The 15,145-nt window shown below is 38.1% G+C and overlaps 1 protein-coding gene across 7 annotated transcripts in view; it reads left to right on the forward strand.

Annotated features, from left to right (window-relative positions):
* ERBIN (erbb2 interacting protein) overlaps nucleotides 1–15,145 on the forward strand; it is a 121,835-nt gene that overhangs the window by 44,608 nt on the left and 62,082 nt on the right. For all 7 annotated transcript variants that reach the window (XM_033085446.2, XM_033085445.2, XM_033085447.2 and 4 more), the window contains 2 exons: nucleotides 9,732–9,929; nucleotides 12,773–12,890. In XM_033085446.2, coding sequence (XP_032941337.1) covers nucleotides 9,741–9,929; nucleotides 12,773–12,890 — 307 coding nt within the window. In that variant the 5' untranslated portion in view covers nucleotides 9,732–9,740. The remainder of the gene's footprint in view (nucleotides 1–9,731; nucleotides 9,930–12,772; nucleotides 12,891–15,145) is intronic.

The raw sequence follows: 15,145 nt of genomic DNA on the forward strand, positions 1-15,145 counted from the left end.
CCTGCCCTTGCCCTTGTTGAACCTCATTAGGTTCTTTCTGTCCAGCTCTCCAGCCTACCAAGGTCCAGCTGAAAGGGAGCAGAGCCTTCAGGTGTATCAGCCACTCCCCCAGTTTGTGTCATCAGCAAATCTGCTGAGGTTGGATCCCTTCATCCAGGCCAGTGATAAACAAGGTGAGTGAGACTGGACCCACTCTTGATCCCTGGGGAACAGCACTGACTACTGGATTCTACTGCCCTGATCCTGACCCTCTGAGCTCTACCATTCAGCCAGTCCTTGGTCCACCCCACCGTCCATCCATCTAAACCACATTTCCTGTGCTTACCTGTGAGGATGTAATGGGAGATGGTGTCCAAAGCCTTGCTGAAGAGGAGGCAGACAACATCCACTGCTCTCCCCTCATCTACCCATCCTGCCCTGCCATCATAGAAGGCTGTCAGATTGGTCAAGCATGATTTCCCCTTGGGGAATCCCTGCTTACTGCTCCTGATGACCTTCTTGTATGTTTTTGGTGATGACTTCTAGAATATTCTGTTCCATCACCTTTCCAAGGATGGAGGTGAGGCTGACTGGCTGGTAGTTTCCAGGGTCCTTCAATGCTCTTTTTGAAGATGAGACTAAATTTGTCTTTTGTCCAGTCATTGGGCATGTCTCCATGGTTTTTCAAGGATGATGGAGAGTAGCTTAGCAACATCATATACTACTCCCTCATCACCTGTGTGTACATCACATCAAAGGCCATGGATTTATGAATGTTAAGCCTGTCTAGTTCAATAACCAGGGGAAGGTCTTCTTTTCTCTAGCCTTCCTCTCCTTGCCCCAAGGTCTGGGATTTCTGAGGGCTGACCTTAACACTGAAGGAAAGAAGACATTCAGTAATTCTGCCTTCTCTCTGTCTTCCTTCACCAAGACACCTATCTGATTCAGCAATGACCCCACATGTTCCCTAATATTCTTTTTGCTGAGGATGTACTTGTAGAATCCCTGCTTGTTGTCCTTGATATTCGTTTACAGACTCAACTGGAAGTGGGTTTTGGCCTTTCTTGTCACCTCCTTGCATTCTGTGACAATGTTCCTGTCATCTACTCATGTGGCCTCTTTTTCCAAGTTCCATAAATTTAATTCTTCTATTCAAGATTTGTTAGAAACTCCCTGCTCATCCATAAGGGGTTCCTGCCCCCTTTGCTTAATTTCTGGTTCATGGAAATGCACTGGTCTTGAGCATGGAGGAAGTGATGTGTGAATATTGACCAGCTTTTTGGACCCCCTTCTGCTCTAGAGCCCTAACCCATGAGATTCTGCTAAACACTTATTTGAAGAGGCTGGAGTTAGCTTTTAGGAAGTTTAGGGTTCTAGTCCTGATTGCCACATGGGATCAAGAGTTCCACTATCTCATGGTTGCTACAATCAAGGCTGCCTCCAGCCTTCACATTCTCAGTCTTTCCTGGCTTGTTTGTACAAGGTCCAGCAATGCACCTTTCCTTGCTCTTCTACCATTTACATGAGAAAGTTACCATCAGTGATCTGCAGGAACTTCTTGGATTGTGTGCTGGGTTGGGTTGTCTCTCTCTGAAAAAAACCAGGGTGATCAAATTACAGATCTATGCTCCCATATACATCTGACTTACTGATGTCTTGGTCTAGGCTTATAAGATGTCCTATTTTGGAGGACAAGTGTCTGCTAAGAAAGGCAGGAGCCTATCTTTAGAATGGAGAATGTAAATCTCCTCCCTCCAAATTATTACAATTTTGAAATCAAGGGGCTCTCAGGCGAAGATATGGGAATTAGTAATAACAGTTCTTTACTAAGAAAATTAAAATAGAAATTGAGTACTACAAAGCACAAACCCCAAACACTGACAGAGTCAGAATACAACCTGACACCCTGTCAGTCAGGGTGTTGGTAGCAGTCCCAGTAAATGGTTGCTTCAGTCCTCTTGCAGTGACAGATGTGGTTCAGTTGAAGCTGTGCTCCTGTAGAGAGGTGCAGTTTCCCCTCCAGAGGTCCAGTGATGATGTGGAAAAGTCAGGTTTTCCTCTGGAGTCCAGATGGAAAAAAAAAAAGACTACCTTAGTGTCCCAAAATCTCAGTTTTTATCTTGGTAAGAAATGTTGGGCTCTTTCCCCTGACTGGAGCAACTTCCAATGGGATGCAGTAATTTTATCAGTCACACAGTGGGACTCAATGGGCCATTAGCAGAAAATGATTCCCTGAAGGAAGGATGGGTTGTGAAAAGATAAAGAACAATGCCCTGCCTGTTTTCAATGGATGGCCCATTAGCAGTATATCTCCCACGGAGATAAGGGTCATTGCCCCCACCTGGTCTCATCAGATGGTGATAGAATAGATACAATACAGGATGTGATCAAAAGTAACCCAAGACATAAAGATTTTGAGTATTACTGCATTTCAGTTAAAGGCTGCACTTGAAATAGAATGTTCTATTATATAGTTTATTTGCCAGATATTTTTTTTCTTCTCAAAAATAATACTTCTATTCTGTTTTGACAGAGTCATTCTGTCATTTTGTCATTGTTAAGCTTTTACCATGATAAGGCCAAGTACTTCTGACTACTTTGATACAGAAAAAAGTTAAAAATAATAATTCTAAAGAGTTTTTTTGATATGCTTAGGATGGGTTTTACTAGTCAAAATTAACTCTTGAGTTTTGTTTTAGTGTAGGCAGTTTAGATAAACTTTTTAGCTAAAAGGTATCTGTTATAACACACACCTAGTTAGAGATTTAGTTCCAGTAAGACAGAAAAATGCTGTTGTTGAATAAAGAAAATGTTACTGATACAGGTAACACTATTGCAACTGCAGTAAGTAGATTTTATAATATGGTTTTATGAGAAACTTCAAATTCTAATTGTGTAAAGGATTTCTGTTTATTTTAAATCACAGGAAAATAGTAAATTAAAATCTGCTTAGAATTTATTTATAGAAAGCAAAAGAGAGATAATTTAAGCAAATGCGCCCAAATTCATACCTGACATTGCTTTTCTGAATTATCTGAATTAATTAAATTATCTCGCTGCCCTGGCCCTAAGAGATGGGTGGATGCTTGGGGGTGGTTTCTTTTGGTCATTTTAACATAGTTAACCCCAAGAAATTATTCTAACTTGATATTTTGGCAAGCTAGGAGTAGAGAATGGCTGGTTTTGGTTACATTCTGGTATGCTGGATCAGTAAAAAACCCTGATTTCTGTGCTCTCTGTTCTCTTAGTTTTCCTCAAAAAATTTAGCAAGCATCCTTAATATTTTTTTCATTTAACAATTGGCTATTCACTGTATTTACTAACATGTTCTTCCTCCTGTTGTTGCCATTCACTATTGTTGTTTCAAAAGTAATGCCTTTTATTTCTTATCCTCTGAATGCTGCCTATGAGCAAGCACTGGTTGTTTTTTGGTGTTACTTGCATCCATGGGGACACACAACCACGGATGCAGTTGAGCATTTATTTTATGCCAGAACCAGGGAGCCTTAGACTATAGCGTCATATTAAAATGGTGTCCATTTTATTTCCGATCACTTTTTCTTTTCCTCCAGTGCAGTACTTTGGTTCATTTGTGTGTATTGATATGTTTGCTAGTCTCATTCAGTGAAATGTATGACATAACCAGTCCAGTTTGGGGATTTTTTTTTTCCTAGAAGAGACATAAAGTAATAGCTTGGAGGAGAAGGGAGGAAGAAGTGAAAATACCACCAAATGAGGCTTCACCACCTCAACCAGAGAGTGCCAGTGACACTTAAAAAGGGAAAGTTTCTTTACATGCAGGATGTCTTTGCATGTTTCAGGTCCTTGCCAGTGGCCATCACGTTTGAGTCATCCTTTCCCAAAGATAAGAAAAAGGATTAAAGAGAAGCACACTTTCAAGCTAGGGTGGAGTTGGAGTGGTTGGAGTTTGTGGTTGGAGTTTGTTATTTTAAGATTTCACCTTTCCTGCCCAAGAGGACTGGATTGATCTTAAGGGAAGTCTGTACCAAGCCTTAGTACAAGCCCCTGCACACTTCCCCCCACCACCCTGCCTTGATTTCCTGATGAGTAAGAAGTGCCAAGCACTTTCAGTTTAAAGAGTGAATAATTCTGTGCTCTGTTTACTGTAAAAACCTAGGATGTTTTGTGTTCCTTCTAGAAGTAGTATGTTGTTTATAGTTTTCCCAAATTCATGAGAATTAGTGCCATTTTTAACTGGAAGAATGTAGATTGTACTGTTACTTTTCACAATATAGCGTCTCTCATTAAGAAACCACAAAGCCTGTGTTTTGGTCTCTTCTGTGGTGCTTGTTGCTGCTTTATGCAGAGAAAAACCCATACAGGTTTTTTCATAATTCTTTGCTTTGACAAGAAAATGTTGGGACTTTTGCCAGTTGGCCAATTAAGCCTGTATTTGTCAGGCAGCATGTTAGGTTACATACTCCCCAACAAAATCTTTCCCTTTTCTGTGTTTACATGTGCTCAGCTCCGTAATTCTGCACTAGTTTGTGAACAGTGAGGTGGACAAAAAGTACTTCATGGTGTATTTTGTGTGCCTAGTTTGTCTTACCTTTGTGTATAGACATCTGATAGTTGGTTTCATTTTCAGCTGCTGCTGATGTAACACCCTTTTACGAGGCCTGGGATGGGGAAGCAGCGCTTTTTCAACCATGAGCGATCCCATATTATTAGCATCAGACAGGAAATCTAGGGGACTAATAATGCAGTGAAACTATTGCTGCTTTCAAAACAAATTAACATAGACTGTGGGCAAAATTTACTGTGATATTAAGCTCTACTTGAGATTAAACTGAAAATGTCATATGGGGTTCCGGCAGGCCTACATATGCTGTTGGACTACCACGTACTTGGGTGAGGGGAGTATGCAGGGACTCATCAGAGCTCAAGGAAAGAGTGATGGTTCATTGAATGATGCTAGTTTCTTCCGGATTAAAATTTAGTGTATATCCAAGCTTGCTGTCGATCTTGTTTTCTTTCATTGGTCTTCAAACCAATGGTTTTCTTTTCAACTTCATTTTACAATAATTTACATCATTGTGTTCTATTCAGTTTTACTGTTTATGGTTTGTATTGGGTGTAGGCGGCAAGGATTTTGTAGTTCGGTATGATGTCCCACCTCTAAGGGGAAGGCTGAACCCAGGATTTGTCAATGCCTTTCAAAAGGAATAACTAAAATTAGAGGGTCCACCAAAGCTTATGAAGTTTTGTTAGTTAATTAAACACGGCGTGGAAGTTGGTGTATTAGTCCTACACCTCCTAACGTAAGTACACAACAGTGGATTTTGGATAAAGGGGTAGGGTGAAAAGAAGGAGACAAAGAAAGAGAGTAATTAAAGGTGGAGAGAGAGGCACTAAGAGAGAGAGAGAGAGCTAGTCCTGGCTCATGTATTGATCTACCCAATAGGATGCTGAGGGTACCCATGCATCTGGGCTTGGTTTTGGGTGCCTTTTTAATAGATAAGCTTTCCCTGTCCTGGAGATAAGTTTCACACTTTGTATTTTGATTACCACTCACAGTCCATTTTTCCAGATCCTTGTGGAGATGGGTCAGAGGGCTTTGGATCTGTGGTGGTCTTTTTCCCCCTCATACAGTCTGTGCCTGCTTCTCCATGTCATCTCTCTGTGGTGTACTCTACCAGGAGGTAGATCAAAGACCTTTGTCCCAGAAAAGTGCTGTCCTACCTCCGCATGGCCCCTTGTCTAGTCACATCTTGTTCTTTCTCACAGTGTGTTACTGCCAACAGTCCTTGGCTGTTATTACCTACAGTCCTTGATTGGTGCCACGGCCACCCTGCTATTGGTGTTTGAGACAAACACATTAGCCCTTATCTTCTGGGATCCTGCAGGGGGTCTGCAGGTGTGACTTCACCACATGCAGAAGCTACCTGAAGCTGCCTCCATGCTGGATGGAACTAATTACATCTGTTTCCAAGACGGACCAGCTACTGGCCAAAGCTGAGTCAGTCGGCAATCTTGGTAGCGCCTCTGTGATAACATTTTTAAGGAAGCGTTAAAAACAACTGTACAATAGCCAGGGAAGAAAAGTGAGAATGTGAGACAAACAGGACCAGTGAAGAAGGGGGTGAAGGTGTCCCAGGAACTAGAACAGAGATTCCCCTGCAGGCTATTGTCCAAAGTGGAGCAGATATACATCTGCAGCCTGTGCAGAGTGATGTGTTTAGCTTCCTATTCCTTCAAGAAGTGAAAAAACCCACAAAACAACCCTAGAACTATATAAAGGTCAAAATTTTTCTGTTGACTGTGAACAGTGAACCTCAGGTAAACTTGTGTCAAGGCTCTAATGGTTTAGGGAGCGAGGGAGTTTTATTTGTGTTTCAGGTTGTTTCTTTTTTTTTCCTTCTGCCTCAAAAGAATTGGACTTGTTAAATGGCACAGAAAAATAAGTCATCACAATGTTGTAAGTCTGCACAACAATTTTGCATTCTTGGATTTGGTGTTTCAGGTGGTCTGATATTGTGATATATTAGAAAATCAAGATTTTTCTGCCTATTTTATGAGCAGGAAAAAATCACTATACTTAGTATTCCTTTTATATTCTATGTATTTCCTCAAACTAAACATGGAAAAGTTCCTATTTGAGCAAAATAAGAAAAGTACATGTTGTATGTGAAATCACATTTTTCTGTCCTTCATAGTTCTAACAGTGGTTTCTCTTCTGTATTTTCTGATTCCTTTCATCCATTATAGTTTTTCTGCTTGGGCAACTGACCACAAAATGGGTAGACAAAAACAGATAGGAAGTGTGTATGTCTGGCAGTTGGTTTATAAAACATATATTGCAGAGGAGTGGTGGTGCGGAATGCTTCCAACCACTAGCCTGACGCACCCATTTCTTAGTATTGACAGCCGTCTGTGTTGTAGAATATTGATGTCAAACAGTTCTTCCTGTATGTGTAGAAATAAAATTTGAACAAACATAAAACCATTTTGAATTAAATTATATTGCAGTTTCCTGTTTTCACTTAAATGAAGCTTTCTTATTTCATTCTGGGTTTTGAAGAGTTACAATTAGATATATGCCCAGGTTGGTCAAACCAGTGCTTTGGGATATGGTTGGTTATTTGATACTTAAATATGAGTTTAGATTATCTGGGCTTAAGATGTGATCTGCGAGTTTAGATACTTAAAGGGACCAAAGGAGACATGACCCAGCACTGTGACATTGCATAGGCATTTATCACTAAACCTGTTTATGGTGCTGTGGATGCATGTGATTTTTTACCAGTTCTTTCTTCCCCCATGCCTTCCAAAAGCTCAAGATCTCTCTTACAAAATAAAGGAATACGTTAGGAAAACTAGGTCTGTGTCGGTTTTGCATTGTTAGGCTTTGAGTTTTGATGCTTAATAAAATTGCAGGCATGGACTCCATGTGAAAAGAACAGCCACTGAAGAAGAGGGGAGTAATGAATGTGGTTTTTGAGGGATTTGAATGACAAATAGTATATTTTCTCATTATTTATATGAAGCATATAGTAAACTTCTTAATATTCTGCTTTCAAAATATAGCTCTGAGAAGTTGAAATAGCTGGACAAAGTGAACTTAATGATGGCTTCAGCTGGTGCGATATAGGTGTACCTTTCCCTGCCAGATTTCTGGTAATCAATCCACGTGTACAGTCTCTGCTTCCAATGCTTGTTTCCATGACGTATGTTCTTCTGTTTATACTCCTGTTTAAACAGACTGCGGTTGATGCCTCTTTTAAAAGTATTGTGTTTTTCCATAGCTTTACCATTCTCTGAACTACTAGCAAAATGAAACAAAATTTCTTTTTTTATCAAAGCCATTTTGTTTGTAGATGTTGACCAGGGAATTCAACTTGTGTTTTCATGTGCAGCAGCATCAGAGGCTCGGAGAAGGCATGGGTAACTTTGACCCAGTGAGCACGTCAGCTTCCACAGAATCTTTGGCATCTTTCTGTGGTTGGCTGAAGGATATCATTCTTGAGCCTGTTCCTGTGAAAGACGCAGGAGGAGGTTGTGCTATCTGTTTTGCTGACTTTCCTATTTTGTGAAAATTCCCAGTGTGAAATTTGAAGTCTCCAAACTCTTTGTATTGCATTACAGTTAAATTTTTTAGATCACTTTTTGTTTGAATAATATGGCTGCTGTTTTATGGGAAATACTGTATTCTGATAATGAATGTTGTAACAAAATTCTAGCAATGGGGAATCATTGTTAAAAAATGAAGTTTTGATATCCCACTATTCTATTGAAGATGTTTTTTTCCGTTTTTTAATGGATGGATGTAAAATCTGACTGTTCACAGTCTGTGTGATAAATTCTACTTCTGGTTAATGAAAACACTAAAGTATAGCAGTCCCTTGATCTGTTGCCATATGAATTATACATACTGTGAAGTATTTGGCAAGCTAAGCTGCACATAGAGGAAAATCCAAGCGCATTACTTGTTTTTGTCTCTTAGTGAGAAAAGTGGTCTCACTTGTGACTTTACATAGTATAGTACCGTGGGCATGGTATTTTATGTTCTCCCTGTATTACTAACATACTGGCTGAAAGTTGAATTGCAGTCTGCTAAGTGTATCCGAAAGACTTTTTTAGCACTTGGAGGAGAAAGTTTCCTGTCACTAGGCCAGAAGCTGAAATATAATTTCAGTAGTTAAAAAAAAAAGGAGATCAAAAAAGGCATATTTTCATTTGGAGTGTTGGCAGTTTGATTGAGAAAATAAATACTCAGTGCTGTTTTGGCAAAGTATGTATTTTTAGACCAATTTCCTGAGGAAATGAAGCTGACGTGATCGTGTTGTTGGTCTGCATATGTTGGTTCTTCCTGAAAAATTGAACCAGTCATCTAATTTCAGACAAACTTGAAATCTGAGGTGACATGCTGAAGATTTTGTGAAAATCCATGGTCAATTAGAGAAAGAGACCTAAACTTGTGCTGTTTCTGAGGAGAGAAGAGACAGGAACATGGCTGGTGTATGCTGTCAGTGATTAGCTAGTCAGCACCATTTATGTTTGCCTTCTCAGGCTGAGTAGGGATAATGTAGAAGTCATGGAGAATAGAGGGAACTGTTGCAACAGTGAGTTCAAGGGAAGAAAGGTACATTCCCATAGCTAGGTGAAGTTTCCTCATTCCAGTGTACACAGCAAGATGTGTTGAAGTTTTCCAAAGGGAATGAAGTTGCAAGAAGAGGTCATGTTGTTGTCTCTGCACTTGGAAACCTGTCTGTTTAAACTGCAGATAGAACACTTGGTAGAAACTGATTCTTTTTATTGTATTGTCATTAAATGAGGGATTTGAATTTAAATGTACAAAAAAGCCCCGATTGGATTTCCTATAGCTACATTTTAATTCTATGTAGAGGGTGCTAAACAAAAATATCCCACTGACCTTTGTAATGGTTGTGTTGTAAAGACACAACTGACTGTTCAGAAATGCCCATTTCAAAGTTCTCTGATTCTCTGCAGTGTAGGACTGTGTTAGTTAGTGACAAGTCATAGGCTAAACTTTGGCTTCATCTTCTAGTGTCTGTAGGTGTGTTAACCTCATTTAATGTCATCAGAGTTCTGTTGTATTTAAAATAAAGTAAGTACATGCTCCTCACTGTGTCTCGTGTATACAAATATATATGTACAAGTATATATGCTCTTCTTTTCAGTAATTAGCGGCCGGCAGAAGTTTGAGGAACTGCATATGAGCATTTCTGAGGTTGTCTTGGTTTTTAAATTGACTGATTTCTCTTTTACAGTGCCTGAAAATGACAACGAAGCGGAATTTGTTTTTGCGGCTGGTGCCATGCCGCTGTCTGCGTGGAGAGGAGGAAACTGTGACTACACTTGATTATTCTCACTGCAGCCTGGAACAGGTGCCTAAGGAGATTTTTACTTTTGAAAAGACCTTGGAAGAACTGTATTTAGATGCTAATCAGATTGAAGAGCTTCCAAAGGTATGTTGGATGATTTTACTTTTAGATACACTTATTACATCTTTACTTCACCAGCAATGTAGAAGCTAATGATGTCTAGCTACAGCTTTTGGGCCATAGTTTGCCATGAAGCAGCCTTGCTATACTGCAAGTTTATACATTCCAGCTGAACTATTTTGTTGCATGAATTGGAATGAGATTGCTCAAGCAACAGATCCAGCTCAAGAGACTTACAAAGCAGAAAAGATTGACTAATAAATCTATTTCTCTGCACTGAGAAGTGGGTAGACTACCAGTTGCCTTGGTCTAGTCTCAAGTTTAATTATCCGTGTGATTAGAAAGATTACTTGAACGTTTATCTTTTGTTCTGTTCTTGGATTTTTTTATTCTTAACTGCGGGTACATGTAATAGCCTACGCTTGCTTCAAGTTAATGTCTTTTTATATTAGAATAAGTCATACTTAAAGGCTTATTTCTGAGAAACTAAAGATGTTTTCCAGCTTTTAAGTAATATTGGTCATTATTTTTTGCATTTTTCAGAAGAAAACACCTCCACATATAAACTAAAATATGGCAAAGAACACAAACAGAGAGATTAGGGGTAGTGAAGATGTAATCAAAGTGATTTTTATTCATTTGACCAAAATTTTGGTAATTAAACTTCCGTAGCAGAACTGTAGGAGAAGACCTGTAATACTTGAAATGATCCTACCCAATATGGAACCAGAATTTCAAGCTCTGTATTCCTTTTCCATTAATTTAGGCTTTTAATTAAGTCATTTTAAATACTAAGAGTGTTATACTTATCAGGCCTGTCTAGTTTTCTGAAACTCTGTTAAGACTTTTCCACTCTCACCTTTCCTCTTTGTCCCGGTAGTATTTTGTGATCTGGCCTTTGTATGCCACAGTATAACTCTTTTGGGGCTGCTTGTCAACTTTATCAATGAAATGACCCATCAGTGTGGCTCTTGGATTTTTTCAGTTGCTCTGAATCTTGTCAGAATTCCAGCTTATTTCAAGAAACAGGTCTTACAGTGTAGCTCCTTAATTTGGCTGATTTGTTGAGGGCACAGTATGAGCAAACTGAGGAGAAAGGTAGTGGTGGAGGAGGAATTGACTTTACATGAAGAGTTGGTACATAGTTTCAGCTTCAAAATTGACTGGGCATTTGAAATAATTTCATCCTTCTCCATCCTATATGCTAAATCACATCTGAAAAGGTACCCTGTTTGCTCCAAGTGCCACATTGTGCATGTGAGCTGAAAAGCTCAAACTGTAAGAGTTTTACTTTTCTGTCTCACTCGGATGTTTGGAAGAAATCAGAAATCTGTAGTAAAATAGTCTTTAATTATGTGATTTCTTGCATTTACTGCTAGTAATTATGAATATGTAAACACTGAAAACGAGCTGCAAGGTCAACATCATCCTTCCTTCCCCCTCCATTTTCCTTTAGGGATCTTTCAGTTCCTTGTGCTGCATGTGACTTGACCCAAGTTGTCAGAGAAATCTCTAATGATTCCAAGAGTTCAGATTATTGCTTTCCAGGGAAGCAGCTTAAGTATATGTTCTTAAAATAACGGAATGGATCCAAAACACCTCAGCTTATCAAAGTATCCTAAGTGAATTGTAACTCTTCAAAGCCTAAATGATAAATGAGTTTTAACAGACATTTCTTAAGAATTGGAAACAACAGTAGACAAGTTAAAGCTCATTCCTTTAACTGTCTATCTTGCTAATTCATGTCTGTTTTTGTTCTGGGGTGGTATATGGAAATTTTATAGGAATGGGACTTGTTCAGTCTCTGGTTCAAATAATGGCTTTGTAGTTGAGAGAGACACAAAATTTTGGTCAAACTGAGCCTGTTAGTATGGTAGTGATTGGGATAATTTTTTTTTTAGTCAATAAACACTTCCTTGTTTTTTATCATCTTTTGTCAGAATACCAAAAAAGAAAGTAAAGGTATTTATGAATGATCTTATCCAAAGTTGTCGTGAAAGGAATACTCATCATTAATTGTTCAGATGAATCTTTTCAACCATTTTCTTACAGATGTTTATTTTATACTATGTGTAAGTTTCCTGCATATCTCTTGAGGTTTTTTCTTCCATTATGTTAAGATTATTAGCCTTACTTTGTCAATTTGTAAAGCTTTTGAGGAAGAATCTCTAGGTACCCTGCATTTAAGAAGGGACCTGGTTCTCAGCTAGTATTTGGTTAAGATTGTAATACATGCATACAGAAGACATTAGACAGTTTTCTGTACCCCTAACTTGAACTTTGACTAGTTTCAATTTTTTCACTAGTTCAATTTTTTTCACTAGTTTCTAAGTTTCTTTCAACTTTTTTGGATTTTTTTCATAGTTGCAGTAGGAAGTGACAATGTGAAAATGTATTGGAAGACATGACAAAATGAAATTTGTACTTTTAGAGGAGGTGAATACCTACTGAAATCCTGTGTTTCAGAATAATTTGAGGTTAAAAGATGTCTATCAATTTTTCTTTTCTTTCTGTAATAAACTCTACTTACCTCTGTGGTGCCACATGGCACGTCTGCTACAGAAAATATTTTGCAATGTTCACAGGTCTATATGTAACTACAGGTCACAGTTTCTGAGATCCTGGAAGGAATTTGTAGGAAGTGTTAAGCATAGCTGCTGCCTTGTGACTATCTACAGTTTCTTGCTTCCTTAAACATTGTAATATGAATAAATTTTCAGTGCAACTAGTTAAAAATTTTTGGTAGTCAAAAACTCTAAATAACCTGCTCTTCAGGCCATGAAGTCAGAAGTTTAAAAGGGTTAAAAAAAAGCTATATAGAGAAAACTGAGAGAAAATCATATTCACGTTTTTCTTTGTTTCAATAGCAACTTTTTAACTGTCAGTCTCTACACAAGCTGAGTTTGCCAGACAATGATCTAACCACATTGCCAGCATCCATTGCAAATCTCATTAATCTCAGGGAACTGGATGTCAGCAAGAATGGTAAGTCACTTTGCTTATTGTATTGAGGTAACTAAAAGGCAAATCACCATTGACTGTACAAACACTAGTGAAACTATAATTTCTAGAAGCTAGTAATTTTAAAATTAGTACTCTAAATCTCTGCTTAAAATAAAAAGATTTTTTTTTTGTCTGGTTGTGATATTTAATTGTATCTCATACATTGATTGGTTTGTAGACAACGCTGTCTGCATTTTATATTCTCTCAATATGCATACGTTCAAACGTTAGTTTTAGTAACTTTGTCATCTGTCACTATACTAAGAGAGTATGCATAAGAACTTGTAAATTTTGCTGGATTTTGTTGGTATAGTTTATTTCATATTGGTTAAATATTGGTTTTGGTTTATTTGAATAAGCTGTTGGAATATTGTAGTATAGTAGGACTTAGCTTTGCTGTCTTGCTCTGGGGATGGTAACTTCTGTTGCATGGAGAAGTGTATTTATGTGTCCATAGACATGACTTGATTCACTTGTCTGACTTGTTAGAAATCTATCATTCTGTGTGAGTTGTGTTGTCCACCAGGTATTGTATACATGGGGTTTTACTAATGGTGCTGGTTTGGTAAACTGGCAGATGTGTGCAACTGTGAGGAAATTGAAATAACATTGTCATTGAATGTAGTTGTGTGACTTATTTGAGAGAGAAGTTGAATTATGCTAATTGAGGAAAATAGAAGAGTTTTGTCATACTAATTTAAAGTTAAGAGGATACCTCATTAAAATAATACTTGAAAATAAGAATCGCACAAATATTAATGCATAAAGCTTTTTGTCCTTCAATTTATTGTTTTATTTGGGGTGCTAAGTAATTATGATGAGAAGCTCTCTACTAAGAAGGCATTCCAGTTGTTGAAGTGTTGGTATTTTCCTTGGTGTTTCTTGTAGCCCAATCTGTACTTAAACTGTTACTATATTATCTTCGCTTAATGAACACAGATAAATTGACCTGGTTGTTATTGGTCTGTTCCTGGATTGATAGTCTTTCTTAAAGAACACTGACCTTAAACTGTCATAGTAACACACAAGAGAAAGAATCATCTTTTTGTCCTGGACTGTTGGAAGTATTAACTGTTTGAAACACAAGTTCTCAATGCAGAAGACTTAGAAGCAGCAAAAGGGGATTTGAGTGCTGCTGTTTGCAAATTCCATAGCTCATGTACATAAATCAGCAGCTGAAGCCAGGGAACTACTTGTCTGTCTAAAATATCATGAGTCTGAACTAAGCCTACAGAGTTCAGTGCTAAAAGAGCACTTGTTCCTCTGATGATATGATACGCTATCCCAATAAACTATGAATCTCTGTTTTCTAGAGGCTAGGGTTTTTTTTAACACCATTCAGAGAAATGGCAGGAGGTACAAGCTTATTTAAACTATTATCATGTGCCTGGTGTCAGACTGATCACAATTTGGATAGCTTCTCTGACTAGTGTAGCACATAAAAAAATAGTTCTGAGGTCACCAGCTTGTTTACTGGGGACATTTTGTTTTCCAGTAGTTCTAAAGCCTCCATAAGATTAAAAAAAAAACCAACCCAAATTAGAGTTCCTGTGTGTTTCTGCTGGGTGAAGTAAGAAATAGTACTGTTTATTCTGTAATAATTCGGTATTATTTGAGACCTCATTTGTTGGCACAAGTGCCTTTCCCTTTCTCTTTAGCTCTCTATTGTTGCAACCATGGAAGATTTTTCTCTTGACAACTGCAAGCCTAGTTTTCTTCCTTGTCTGTTTTTCTCTTTGCAAGAATTTACTGCTCACTTTCTCATTGTTCTGATGGGTGCCTATAAAAGAGTAAAATAGGCGGTATTTTACTACTTTCCTAAGAGTATTTATCAAATTTATCAAAATCTGCAATTCTTCCTTGGTCTGTTATATCTCAGAAGAATAGACTATAGAAGCAGTGGACTTCTGTGGAAATAACTTCTTTCCTTTAGTTTATAAAAAAACATGATTAGTCCCCAAAAGTGCAGGATGATGAGGGATGGCAAATTCTGAAATAATTCAGTGGTTTTCAGATTCCTGTGGTTGTGGCGAGTGAATGGTGGTAGTTCCTCTATTTTTCTTGGAGTATTTATACACCATTAAGTGTCTCTTTCTGAGATGGATTGGGCTAAATCATGACGTGCAGATGCCTTGACATCAAATATGCATTTATTTTTAAAGGTTGTATTTTTAGAAGGATGGTTAAACCTTAGTTTTCAAATACCAGTACACATAAAATATGATAGGAGTTCCACA

Source organism: Catharus ustulatus, chromosome Z (assembly GCF_009819885.2).
Source record: "Catharus ustulatus isolate bCatUst1 chromosome Z, bCatUst1.pri.v2, whole genome shotgun sequence".
In the NCBI taxonomy this organism is placed as follows: Eukaryota; Metazoa; Chordata; class Aves; order Passeriformes; family Turdidae; genus Catharus; species Catharus ustulatus.